The sequence below is a fragment of the Temnothorax longispinosus genome, chromosome 4 (assembly GCF_030848805.1).
Source record: "Temnothorax longispinosus isolate EJ_2023e chromosome 4, Tlon_JGU_v1, whole genome shotgun sequence".
Classification (NCBI taxonomy): Eukaryota; Metazoa; Arthropoda; class Insecta; order Hymenoptera; family Formicidae; genus Temnothorax; species Temnothorax longispinosus.
Genome location: NC_092361.1, coordinates 18273394 through 18287477, shown reverse-complemented (window position 1 = coordinate 18287477; position 14084 = coordinate 18273394). Strand labels below are relative to the sequence as shown.

The 14084-nt window shown below is 44.4% G+C and overlaps 1 protein-coding gene and 1 long non-coding RNA gene across 4 annotated transcripts in view; one reads left to right on the top strand and one right to left on the bottom strand.

The window, feature by feature from the left end:
- Window positions 1–873: 873 nt before the first annotated feature.
- Window positions 874–14084, top strand: part of Hil (peptidase hillarin) — a 23897-nt gene continuing 10686 nt past the window's right edge. The window contains exons 1-3 of one of the 2 annotated variants that reach the window (XM_071776877.1): window positions 874–1707; window positions 7533–8020; window positions 12967–13249. In XM_071776877.1, coding sequence (XP_071632978.1) covers window positions 7677–8020; window positions 12967–13249 — 627 coding nt within the window. In that variant the 5' untranslated portion in view covers window positions 874–1707; window positions 7533–7676. The remainder of the gene's footprint in view (window positions 1708–7532; window positions 8021–12966; window positions 13250–14084) is intronic. The other variant, XM_071776878.1, reaches the window with a different exon arrangement.
- LOC139812212 (uncharacterized) overlaps window positions 8067–14084 on the bottom strand; it is a 22358-nt gene continuing 16340 nt past the window's right edge. For both annotated transcript variants that reach the window (XR_011731834.1, XR_011731833.1), the window contains exons 3-4: window positions 8352–9955; window positions 8067–8252 (exon numbers count right to left, since the gene is read on the bottom strand). This is a non-coding gene — a long non-coding RNA (uncharacterized lncRNA). The remainder of the gene's footprint in view (window positions 8253–8351; window positions 9956–14084) is intronic.

The window sequence follows — 14084 nt, the reverse complement described above, 5'->3', positions numbered from 1 at the left end:
ATTGAAACGTTAGAGCTAAATAGAGTATAACAGAGCGCATAAACTTCTGGTAACGGTCGGGCAATGTGTAATCTGTCGTTGCCTCTATTGCCTCTATTGCATCATTGCTTCTCTCTCTCTCTCTTCGCTCTCTTCCCTTCCAGCAAATCGCTTCCCACGTACGCGCGACATTCACGCATCCGTGTGGGCGCGCACACGCGCTCTCTTACGCGCGCCGATCTTGTACTTTCTGCCTAGAAATGGTGACTCCGAGGAAGCGAGTGTGATACAAGAGACATTTTTAAACGCACGACATCCGATGCAAAACGGTGACCTTTGCAAAATCACGATCCACAAGTTGCAGCCGCGCCGGTAAACAGCTCGCGTTCTATTCAATTCTGTCTAGGGTATTCGTAACCGGTCCTTGTAGCTATATATTTATTGCAACATCTGTCGGATCATCGTGCTAAGTCACTACATTAAGTCATTACACGTGCAGTTGCGGCATAATTATGAGATAACTCTAACGCACAGCAAATAAATTATACAGTTATTCTAAGAAGATTATAATATCATTTGGATGGAATTACGAAAACGATATATTTTTTATAAACGTATTTTTATCTATAATTAGAAGATCTTTTATCGTCGTAAGTCTCATGAAATGCTAATCCTTCCGGAATTTCTTCATAAAATCGGCACAATTTAATAAATCGTTCAGGTAATGGTCTTCTCTTCTGGTCGCAAGCTTCTGACGCGCATAAAAAAATATTTTAATTTCTCTTCCTTAAAAAGAAAATAGGAAAGAATCTGTCCTCAAAAGCGGCATCTCTGGTTTCATACATCGGCGCAGGCGACGATCCTGGGTCCTCGCCAGGTGAGCGCGCACGGGAGAGTGACCGTTACGCAGGTAAGGACGCAGGTAGGACGCACAGGTCGGTTCTCCAACCATATAGCGCCACCTGAGCCGATTCATCGTCGGTGCCTCTCAAAATGGCCGTTCCTCTCACCTCAGACCTTCCTGGAACGTCGACGGAGGCAGGTGGCGATATTCAGGCCCGATCTGAGCCGCGACGGCCGCCTCGCTTAGTGCCGAGACCTCATTCCAGGTGGCGAACAGCCGAAACCGTGTCACCCAAGACGTCCGTACGCGCTGGAAGGTCGAAAGTGGCTGTCGTGCGTGTAATCGTGCGAGAGTAGTTACTCCGGTTACTCGTGGAGGAGTACCCGAGAGTTACGCGGCCTATCCGCCAAGGCGAATCGGACGGGGATCTCCCAGGATCCGATCGCGAGACGTTCCGTCGACGAGCGGCGATCGATCTCGCAACGATCGCTGGCGAAACAGGTGGACCCGCTCGACTGGCTTCTCCTCGCCGTATTCCTCCTCGTCGAGCGAGCGGAGTAAGCGAGCGCGCGGGCGCGCGCGCGAGGCTCGCGAAACGGAGCGAGGCGTTCGCCTGGTGATTTCGATGCGCGGTACGGAAATAATCGGTAGACCGAAGGGGACCGCGAGTGATACCGCGCGCGCGGTCGTTACGTAGTGCTCGAGGCTCGGTCGTTACCTGCGATTCTTCCACACCTGGCCGGACCGGAGCGGTCGCGCCCAGGGCGAGACACCGAGGACCGGACGGCACTCGGGGAGCACACGGGCAGAAGGAGATATGCCTGGCGGTCACGGAAGTCATCGGGACTGCTCGTGGACGACGCCGAAGCGAGGATTATGAGGACGTACGTATCGCCGCTCGAGGATAAGTCGCGATGATGCGTACGCATTTTCGAAAAGCAGAAGTCGCTCCACTTTTACCGGAGCGAAATTGCCGCTCCGCGATTCTGTGATTTTCGACATCAGACGACCGTGTAGAAAGAAATTTACGTCGTGCACGAGTGTGAGGAGAGAATCAACCGGTATTTGTGATTGGCTGAATGATCTGTGATTAATGGTTGTCTGTCTTCTGGTGATGGTGTATATCAATTATTCTGAAACTTTTTCGCGGTGGCGCGCTCGTTAATTCCCTGGTATTTAATCGATTAAGAAAGTCGGGCCTACTTACAGATCTTCGCGGATAATTGGGAAATTTCTCTAGACAATATCCTCCAAGTTTCAGTAATTATTCGATATTCAATAACACCGATGATGGCTGGTGCGGTTTCACCTGTCGGCACGCGAGAGAGTGCCGTGTGGGACCAAAATTAGGACACGTGCGTGGAACAAGTCATGATATTTATTCGCGCTACAAGTTTAAAGTACTTTAGATCGGAGTATCGTTATGTCAAACTCTGTTTTATAGCTTTGTGAATAACGCTTCTCAATGAGAAGTCAAAAGATTAAAATCCAGAGTTTGCAATATTCCATACGTCGAAAATTAATTGAAAAAGAAATTGAAGAACTTCTCACACACATTAACGTCGGTCAAGTTTTAAGTAATTTAATTGATTTCACGTTATAAGTCCAGACGAGTTAAAGTTAATACGTATATTAATGAAATCAATATTTAACGTCTTATGTCCGTTTCTATTAGTGCAGATGAACTTTAATCTTGATTTCACTTACTTTTTATCTGTTGCTAGTTCTAAAGATAAAAGGTAAGTTAAACCGAGATAGTTAATCTCGGTTTAACTTACCTTTTATCTTCTTCTTAGAACTATAGCAACAGATAAAAAGTAAGTGAAACGTTTCGTAAAGTTAATCTAAATTGATAAAAATAAATATTAATTTTAGGAGATGATCAATGTATTTTTTCTATTTAATCTTACGTTAATTACGTCATTTAGATTTTAGAACGATCCGACGCCGTTCTCACAAGTCTTTTTTGCGGTAGATTCCATAATGCTACGTAAATACATTCATAGATACGAAATCTTGCATAATATCTGGCAACCTTTTTCCTATTATAAAATTTGACCTTGCTTAAAAAATTGAATCGAAAAAGAATCTACAGGGATTAAATAAAATGCTGCAATTTGTTCTCTCATTCGCGCAGCGCGTCCCGTTATCTCGTTGTTTTCGCGAAACAGCGTTCCGCGCGCATATCCGAATCGAGAGTTGCGGCCGCATTCCCCGCGATTTACCTCATAATAAAGTTTCTCGTGTCTCGCGGCAGCGTGCGTGGCACTGGCACGGCGGCGGCGGCGCGAGACCGTCGTGCGTGCGGCTCCGCAGCCCGGCGCGCATAAATGCCTAGAAGAAGGTGGGCCAGAAATGGGGACACGGGCATTCGAATGGGCATTATCGCGCGATAAACGACGCGAGGAATGTCGTAAATAATTTTTACGTTGCGCCAAAGCTCCGACGCGCGTCTCGCTTTCTTCCTTACTTCTCCGAAAGCCGCTCTCGGTCTCGTCTCGTCTCGTCTCGTCGTCGACTCCGGAGTCCGGAGACCTCCCGATCTCAAGGTTTGTCGTAATCAAAACCGGAGGAGAGTTTTATCGGCAACGCGAAGAAGCCTCTCCACGGATCGCGATTGCGTGGGTACGTGTATATATAGGTGCGATTACGCCATCGGGCTTTTTGTAACGAGCGCCGCGATAAATGACGCGTCGCTCTCCGGCCTCGACGGATCGCCGGAAGACCGCATAATTCATAAAGGTGCAACGCGCCATTACGCGATCATCGCATCGACGGCGGCGGCCGGTTCCTCCGCTCCGGAGTTATGCAATTCGCCATAATCGTACCGCCTCGGTCGCATTCCTTTGGAGAGTCGCTGTGTTCTCGGCGTATATACGCAAAGCCGCCGACTGCCGCTGGTCGCAGGGACGGACCCAAACGGAAAGTAAATGGAACGTAGGCCTCAGATCCCCTGAATATAGTCGACGAACGCTTTTATTCTAGAATATTTGTCAATTCTTCCAAGATTGAACATGTTCCCTTCAATATCCATTCGCTTAAATGCTCGTCGACGAACGCTTGTATTCTAGAATATTTGTCAATTCTGCCAAGATTGAACATGTTCCCTTCAATATCCATTCGCTTAAATGCTCGTTCGGCGCTCCCGCGCGTCGTCAGCTCGAGACTTCGAAAAGTCATCCCTCCGTGCCTGCGGTCGTTCGCGCAAAAGTCGCTCGCGACGGCGAAATTTATGGGAATTTTACGATTTCCGCACTTCGCCGGCGCGCGCCGAGCACGGAGTAAAATGCGCGGCTTAATGAGACGCGTTAAGGATTTCCGTTACGGGAACGAGCGCCGCTCGGCCGGGCAGAGATACGGGCATTATAATCGGGATAGAGCGTCCCATTACGAAAATTATCATTCCGATTAAAACGTAGCTGATGCGCGATGACGTGTCAAAAATTGCACAGGACCGGAGAGGGGAAGGGGATTGCGACGGGGTCGATTTATCATATTCTGTTAGCGGATAACAGGACTTACACCTGTGCGCGGCGGCCCGTAGATATCGGCGGGTAACTCGATGCATGACGCTATCGGGCACAGTTGCGTCATAATCAATATTACGTATTATTAGTCTTATCGCCGGGGCAGTTACCCGGCGAAGACTAGCTGGATTATATACAGCGCGGTGGTAGCGGGGCATAAACATTAGTCCGTCGATGAAATTCGAGCAACATAATTCGAGCTGTACCTATATACGGGTAACGATCGCATCGAGTATCTGACAAAATGAGAATTCGATACGCGAAAACGGTGAGATGCGAGAGTAAATTGCGGAGGACGAATCCGCCGACAGTTCCAAGTGTACGGAGTCGTTCTTATGCCAACGGAATGTATATTTAAATTATAGATTTTGACAAATCCACGTACGCCTTATACGTATATTTCACTTAACCCTCCAGTGGTCGCATAGCGTGTATTTTCCCAGGCTTCTTTTTTCCTAATAAGTATTCTGGAGTCATTTCAACTGATTATTATCGAAAAAACATAAAAATTAAAGTTTTCACCTGTTAATATACTTTAAGATATGTGCTACAATGAATAATATTAAACAGGAAACAAAAATATTAATCGGTTTAATATTTATAACATAAATAAGGTGGGGTGTAATTTACATCCCACGCATTTTTTTAAATTTTCACCTACTGGAGAGTTAATGGCGCTTCACTATAACAATAGTAGAGAAAGGAACGTTCCCGTCGATTGTCGCGCGTTTAAACGTCAAAAAAAAGAAAAAATAAACCTAGCGCGTAAAACCGTAAATTTTTTACGACGGCTCTCTGGTGCACTTCTGGATTTTGTCGAGAGTCAACGAACTATCCCGCAGCGGCGAGAGCAGGTCGTACACACCGTGGCCTCATTTACAAAGAATTAGCTCATACTCTCGCGATGCCGAGGGCCGCGATACGCACGGCGACGTACGTACGTACAAAATGCTTTCTCCCGATATGGCGACGTGCACCTCGTGCTCGCTCCTCGGAAAGAGGAACTCTCCGGATAAGTTCCATCGGTACGTCATCACCGGGACCGCGATCGGCCTCTACCGCACGCATCGGATTCAATCGCGTGGCGAAGACTTCGTTAGAAGTTACAGCCGCGAAAGTATAAAAAAAAAAAAAGAAAAACGGGGGCGACGACCTCCGTCAATTGGCTGTGAAAAACCTGATTCGTTGTTCCGTGAGAGAGAAGGAGAACCGGAGATTAGGCACGTGTCGCGTTATATGAATGCGTTGCTAATAACGTGTCGCAAGAGCGTCTATTGTCCCGGCCTGCAGCCGTCTGTACGCAGAATTTGCCACGAGTGCTCTGTGAGCGTTTCCGCGAAGTCGACTGTGAGTTTCTAGTCGATTAAATCCTTATTTTCGATCCTTAAGATAGAAATTTCAATTTCATTTCACTGTTGTAATGCTTCTGCATTCCACAGAGCGCGTGATTCGATTTATTTATTTATCTTAGCTCTATCTTACGATATGTCAATTTATCCACTTCCCGTTATATAAAAAGGAAGAATGTCTGTGTAAAAAATGTATATATGGAATCAAAGTAACCTTGTCTTACCGTTGGCTATCTAAATGTTTATTCAAAAACTCTACTCAGCGACGAGGGGAAAGTCGAGAAATAATTTAGCCTATAAAATATCAGTTCTAAATGATGCTTATTTGGTTGCTGGTAGTTGTGATGGTGGCGGTATACTATAAGAATTTAGAAAGCATTGCGGTCAGATAGATGCAAGAAGTAGTGCGTTCAGCCAATTTAGGTAGCTATACACTGTGCTTTTCCACCAGCTCGGTCTTTCGCGAAGGATTAACAACTGCGAACCTGTTTCGAGGTAAATAAATTGGAAAAGAAATCAATTTATGGAACGATAACGAATTATTTTTCGAGGCAGAGTATGTTGACTCTCCGTGCGCGAGATTTCAGCATAGCTCTTATTTATCGTTTATATGGCTTTACATTTTTGCCCGCTTAAGCGCATTTAATAATATATAATTATCAGGCTCTGAAATATGAGAAAGCAACAGCTGAGATGATGCATTAACAGATCTGTAGTCGTATATTAATATGGAAACGCGTGATAGAAATTCGATTAAGTGCTCGTGGAGCCGAACGATACGTGGGAAAATCTCGCGTCGACGTTACCGTAGGCATATCGCTGTCATTAAAGGTGTTGCAATTGCATCTTTAGTCGCCCACTTCGGCGAGGTATTGGCAATGATTCGTTGCAAAATTTCGCAGGAAAGTGTCGGCGGTGCACGGGCTCGCCCCGTGTACCTTCATTCTACAGATCCTAGGACGGATATTTTCTTTCAAAACCTCCCCCTCCATAAAGCGTACCAAGAAGACGTACTCGGCAACGCATCCGATACGAAGGATACGCCGATAGAATTAGAAATTCCACGATAAATCCCAGCTGCACGCGATAACGGTGCGCAATTCGGGCTCGCCGGGAAGAAAACTAGCTACATATTGTCGAATTGGAGCGTAAAACGAGCCACGTTCGCGTGTTACGAACGCTGAGAAGACCGCCACGCCGGCGTAATTAACAGTTGCAAACTAATTATTGCGTATAATTCCTTCACGTGCGTTTGATTCCCACCTTCGGCATCTCGCGCATTCATATCCGGTGTGCGAAAAGAGATTATTAAACGCATACCAGCGGCTTGGCTTAAGTAATTTCGAAGCCATACAAAAGTATCAACTAGCAGACTTAAAGTATAGACGGTATAAGAAACATATAGAATTAAATGCATCCTTCTAAACTTGCTGTTCCGTTATCTCCATCAAGATTAATTAAACACAAATTCTCCCGTTTTAATTACACCTGTTTGATAGCAATAATTTTGTTTTGTATACATATATATTTTCTTAATACATATATCAGTGATATAACAAATTCACTTAGCGCATGGCACGACTAGGAATTAAATTTCATTCGCACATAAACTTTCATGATTAGGAACGGGGAATAGATCGGTTTACGACACTTTCTTCGAAAGAAAAATCAAAGAGAAATTAGAAATGTACGGTTATGGTACGTGAGTCATGCGCCAATCTCTAAACAGCCCGTAATGCCCAGTTATTTGTCTCGCCGGCGTCGCCTTGTATTTATCTCGGCGCGGTGAGAGGTAATTTCTCTATTCCCTGATCGAGGCCTTTAATTTTCAAGGTCCCACGTATTGAGAGCGAAACACTGCGCCGTACGAGAAGACTGCAGCGAGCGGTGATCAGGACGAGGAGCCCGGAGGACTCCGGTCCGCGGGAAGAGAATACCGGATACTTCGGCAAGGCGGTCCGTCGAGGCGCGGGTATCATGTATCGGCCGAACTTCTACGAGAGCACGTGTCTGAGATGCGCTCAGACCGTCTATCAGGTCGACAGGGTGGGTCCCTTGAAGGACTTCACGTTTTTCCACGCGGGTTGCTTCAAGTGCGCGATCTGCGGTACCAAGCTCACCCTGAAAACCTACTACAACAATCAGCACACGATCAACGACAAGGAGGTGTACTGCAGCAGTCACGTGCCCAAGCCCGGACCCGGGACTCTAGATGGGTCCAGCGTGGGCATCAGGAGCGCCCTTAACGTGCCTAGAAGTGGCTACGTTAACGAGCAGATCAGAGCAGGAGGCGCGTCGCCGCGCGGCGTCTATCCACCTTGGTGAGTAACTGTGTTTCTTTTTCTATTAATTTCTTTAATAATCTGTATTTTCAATTTGTAATGCACTTGACCTGGTAATCCATCTTTAACGTGAATCCTACACCGTTATACAGTGTAGCAACTGACATTAAAAATTCATGAATGCGATATATCGCGATCTCTTCAAACTTCTGTCGTACGCGTAACATTGCGTATAAATGGTTCATGTTGGACCATGCCCATGTTGGATGATCTGCACGTATTAAAACAAAGATTAAAAAATAGTAAAACTACTATACAACTACTTGTAATTAAAATTACAAGATTATAATTACTTGTGTATGTGAATTACCTGTGTTCTTGATCTACGTGTTGTTTCATGAGATCAGTTTCATACCATCTAATTGTTTGTTCGATAATGTTTCGATAAAATTTCGAACAATTTGACCCCTTTGTCCGACATAAATACTTCAGTCATTAATTGATGATTAATTAACATAACAAAGACGTCAGAGAGCGGTTCTGTCCCACTAAAATTGTCGGACAAGGTTATATACTTCATCCTTAATATATTATTAAACTGTAAAATAAAATTCAGATGTAAGAAAATCAGTCAAGAGTCAAAGAAAAAATTACCAATTCCAAATGGCAGACACGGGTCATGTCCCAACTTTTTTGTCGGACAACTCATTTTTTCTTGTTGAAATGGTTTAAATAATCAACTGTAAAAAAATCAGCTGTAATGAAATCAGTCAATGTCTTTGGAAATTAATACAAGTTACAAAATTCTGTTCGCTCTATGTCCCGCGGACAGACTCTGCCACCTGTCTACATTTGGCAGACATGACCATAATAACTCGTGGAAAAAATTTCAGGCGTAAGAAAATCAGTCACCTAAAATTCCGCTAGCTCCTGGACTAGTACCTCAAGCTCGTTAGCTCGTTTCCTCAATCTGATCTCGAATGATCAGAAATGTATCATACCACAGACGGATATTTAATGGATTTTCTACTTGTTTATCACGTCTGTCTTATCTTCGTTTTTACATTTTGTATAAAATTATGATTGTGAAATACAATATCTTTCTTTATATATCTCTGATTCAATGAAAGAAGAAGTCAATAAATAAATGATGGAAGAGAGGAGACGATGTGCTTAATTATTTAATTCAAATTAAATAATATCGTTAATATAATAATAGCTAGCTCAAACTGAAGTGCATGCGTATTTTTCTTCAGCAGTCACCGTTATCTGAGGTGTAAAATAATAACTGTATGTCTATAAGAACTATTCTCTCTCCTCGTGAGAATATCAGAAGTAATTTCGGCATTATCCTCTACGATAACAAGTCTCAGAGTAATCGGTTTTTAAATGCCCCTTTGTGTACGTATCTGTTTTCTTTTAGCAAATAATACTCGCAGTCATTCAAGTTTGTAGAACGCTGCATAGATTTAAATACGTAACGCTCTCAGCCGAGCTCATTTGAATCGTAAATAGGCGCGAAGCTATATAGGCTCTTCACCTCAATTTCCTATATTAAAGAACAATGCGATACTTCGCAACACGTGCCATCGTTTCTTGCGCGTCACTGTGTATTCTAATTTCGACGATTAGCAAAGGTAATCTCGCAAGGAAAGTGTCGAACCACCGCTGTCAATTTAACATTCCAGCGATCTTTTATCTTTTCTCGCTAAGCTTCTTTGTGCAGAAAACACAAGTGTATACAGCACAAAACACAATTTTAATGGCGTTTCGACGTTAGAGACGCACTAAAAGCACGCTCGGTAAAATTTATGGCTAATTTCTCCACTTTCCCTTTGTTGTCGATTGAGATCGAACGCTGCTGGAAATAATAGCTCGACGTCTCGAAATCGAGTTTCGCGGAAAACACGTACAGGTGTAACTAACACGCTTCGTTTAAATTTCTTCATGGCCTTAGTAATCCTTCGCTTCAATCTGCAATTCAATATGTGGAAAATTATACTTTGCGAAATTATACAACTATCTTATCTTACTATCTTATACAAAATTATCGGCTGGAGATGTTTAGACGTGGTATAGCGTATTTAAATCCTCCTTGGATGTTAAATTTGGCATTATATATATATTTTTGAAATTATTTATGCACTTACACTTTTCGAAAATCGTGTTATTTTTTGCCACGAGAATTCACGAGAATTTTGCCAGTAGAATGATTGCTTGATGCAAGCACAATTTCGCGAAAATTATTAGTCATATATATACATTCTTTGACTCTGTGTCATTTCACGGTCTTTTGTTCTGCTCAGTCGTTTCACTCCACCGTTATGCAATAAGACTACTTTGGCCTTAATCCGACGAAGTCTGGAATGATGTCTGAGTAGCCGACAGTTTTGTGTACAAATGCTGCACTTGGTCTTTAACCTGAATGCTAATGAGCTCTTGTGCTTCTTTCTACAGAGGCCGTATCAAGTGATCGCACGCAGTGATTACATAAGTTTTATGTTATTAGATTCTACAAAGTCGCTTACTTTACAAGGACATTCTCACTAACGGAATCAAGCGGGAATCAGAATCGAGATGAAAAGGGGAAAATCAATAATCTTCATAAACGCGGTACGAAATGGAAGTGCTTAGTTTGGTACCTTGCTATCACGAGAAACTCTCTCTCTCTCTCTCTCTCTCTCTCTCTCTCTCTCTCTCTCTCTCTCGAAGGACTAAGTTCTACATGTTTGTAAAGCCAGCAGAGTCAATATGAAGCTAGTATGTCAATATAGGATCCCTTGCGTTCTTGTAATAAGAAAAATACCTTCAAAACAGGAAAGAAATCCAATCTACACCGTGTCTACCACCTGCGAGACAAGCTCTGACGTGAATATAATTCTCAACAAATTACACTTGCGCTATCAGGAAAACTAATCTGATCTCAGTATGTCAGCATTCTATTAAGAAATCGCGATCGCGAGGTTTGATTAAGTATAATATCGCGCTATATCGCAAGAAGCGCGCGCTGCATCATATCGCCTCGCATAATCGCCATATCCGCACGTTATTATTGCAATCGGGTTTCCTGCTAGAATCCACATGTTTAACGCGTATACATATTCGCGTTAAAGGCTGTCGCGGTCGCAATATCGCCGAGACCACTCGGAGTTATTGGTATTTCAAACGCTCGTTCGCCTGTCGCCCGTTTTAACATCTCTCCATGCGACACCGCGCATGCACGCGTGCGTTTTGCGTGCCTTTTTATGGCCACTGCCTGGCAAAAGTCGTACGCTCGCGCCTACATGCATGCGTTACGCGAAGAGTTTCTCGCCGACGTGGCTTTCCTTCTCGGGTTCTCGTTATTTAACTGTCAAACCCTTTATTATATTAACATATTTTCCATACGTTCTAATTATGTCTAATTTGATCGTAACAATTATTTAATTACCCGAGAGATTCTTGAAAAATATATTTGCTAAAAAATGCAGTCGTAATTCGGGATTATTTTTCTTCCTCTGATATCGAGACACTCATGTAATAAGCCGGCAAATGCGGCAAAATATAGTTTTTATTATTTTTTTGTAATTATTATACATTATTTTTCATTCTTTAAAAAAGCTCCTTAGAGATCCTCTTCGAGGCTCGTTTGGTAGCCGATTACTGACCCGACCGTTTGGCGAATCCGATACTGTTTCTTGTACCTGCACCTTTCGCGAGCCTCCGTGGCTTGATAATCACGATGAGAGAGAGGACGAGTAAAAGGCAGGTCGAGTGGAAAGGAGAAAAGGAGAGGAGAGAGAGAGAGAGAGGAGCGTGGGCTCCGCTCGCGCGAGTGAATGAACCCGGCAGAAACGAGCGAGAGAGGTGTAACACATTCATTTAAGCGATACACTAAATTCTCGCAAGCGGCGGCGCGCAGACTACGTCGCGCCTGCGGTGAGATTTTTATTTATTGCAATTCTCACGTGCATGGAGCTTAAACCGCGACGCTAATTGCGACGCGACTTGCGCGTCGCAATAATTGCGTCTATTACGCGTATTATATAGCAGTTATCCGGAATTATGGGTCAAGCCCGCGCGCGCGCGCGACGGGGAGGGCTTGATGTGGCGATTGTTGCGGATATGTGGGTTAACGTAATCCATCGACCCGGATTCTTTGCCAACGTCGTCGTGTAACGAGCGACGTTCGCGGTATCAAGGACACCGCGTGTTACCTCCGAGTGTTCGCTTTTATTCCGTTATCATCGATATACTAATGTCGCTCGCGGCCAATTCTTGCGATCTACACGACACGTAGTGCATTTTTTACACAAAATTCTTACTTTAACAATATTCAAGAACAGAAAGTTTATCTTCGGGAGAATTTCGGAAGTTTGGAACTATCTGCGATATTGCGAATTAACTTGCGAAAAAACTGATACGACTTGCATGAAAATTGCTATCTGGAGGTTTTCCGCCGGCTAATTTGGAATACAGGAAGTCCTTATTGCTTTAAAAGCTAGACTAACAGATAATGAGTCGGCTTATATTAAAATACTAACAAATATTTGTATCACATTTTTTGTGATCTTTTAAATGATCTTTTTTTTTAATTCGAGAATTATAATTTGAAATCAGCGATTCTATGAGTTCACATTTTCTGGAACTTTTAAGGAAATCTTTCTCAAACAGTTTTGTTTCCCAGCGAAAAAGTTAGCCCTACTATTCTTCTAACAAGTGACATTTTCGTTCACTTCAGCTTAATCTCTCAAATAATAACCAACATTTTTTTTTTCGTTTTATATGTTATTTTTACATACACGGCATAGTAATAAGGATAATTTATTCGAGATCGGGGCACGACGAGGGGGTCGCTCTGGGACTAATCTCATTATTTCCGGCAATGTGGAAGAGTTAACGCGTTATCGCTTCTCGATCCCCGCAGCGGGAACCTCACCGAGCGGTCCTGTGCCCGGTGAACCCTCGCAATCCCCTGAAGACCCGTGTGCACGCTTCTGTTGCAGTTACGATAATGTAGACTCGCCTAATTATGCCAGGCACCTGAACGGGCACGGCTCGCCGCCGGCGGCTAACTCGTCCCAGCGCGATGGCATCCACGGCGGCGGCGGCGGCGGCACCGGCACCGGCGGCGCCTCCTCGCCGTACAATCACAATTATTCGGGGGACGGCAGCTATCAGTACGGCAGGTTTGATGCGAGCGCCCTGCACATCGCCCATGCGCTCAAGCAGACCGAGCTACAGAAGGGCTACAGCAAGGCCCGCGAGAAACCCATCGATTATTATCTGGTGAGTCACTGAGCCGGTCGCTCGGCCGCGGTTGATGTAATCGGCCTCTCGTCATGGTCGTCGCCGTATAAGGACGAGAGTGTTACTATTCCGACACGCGCGTGGCACGCCGCGAGCCACGCTAACGCGATTGCGTCTAACAGGCTGTTGCGAACACGCAATTTCCTGGAGAACCGGAAAACCGTTCTCCGTCTCCACGGGGATCGCGATCCAGCATCTTCGGAGACGGGGAGACACGGCGATATCGCGCGGAGATTATTGCGTCTCGAGTCTCGAGCGGGTACAATCGCAGTCGCGTTCTCGCTCCGCGCGGCGCGGAGCACCAGCAGCGGCGGCGGCGGCAGTCCGCGGAGAGGACTGCGAAAATAATCGTTAATTAATAACGCGAATTAGCAATGATAATTTCAGAGTGCGTAGGGAAGCGAACAATGGCGATGTGGTAATTGACTTTTTGCGCGCATATGCCGCCCGCTGGTGTTATTAGCTCCTTCCTGAAATGGGGGCAAAGCGGAAGGGGGAGATGCATTGTGTGCATGAGCGAAAATACGCACAATAGGCTGCCAGCCACTTCCGTACTTAGTAATAAAATCCAGATCAATGGCATGCGGATGCAGCTCTTCTTCTCATTTTTTTTTTGCAAGATCTACGTTTAACGCCAAAGTCGCCAGCGAGAGTTTCTTCTCTCTCGGCTAATTTGTACAAATATTAATTAAACTGCGGTTTAACTTATCGTTGCGTATATACTTTTCTTCTATAGGTTCTGTTTTTAAAGGGTGCTTTCACTGATATTTACACAATGATCTAATTATTTAGAATAGAGTTAAACGATATGTTA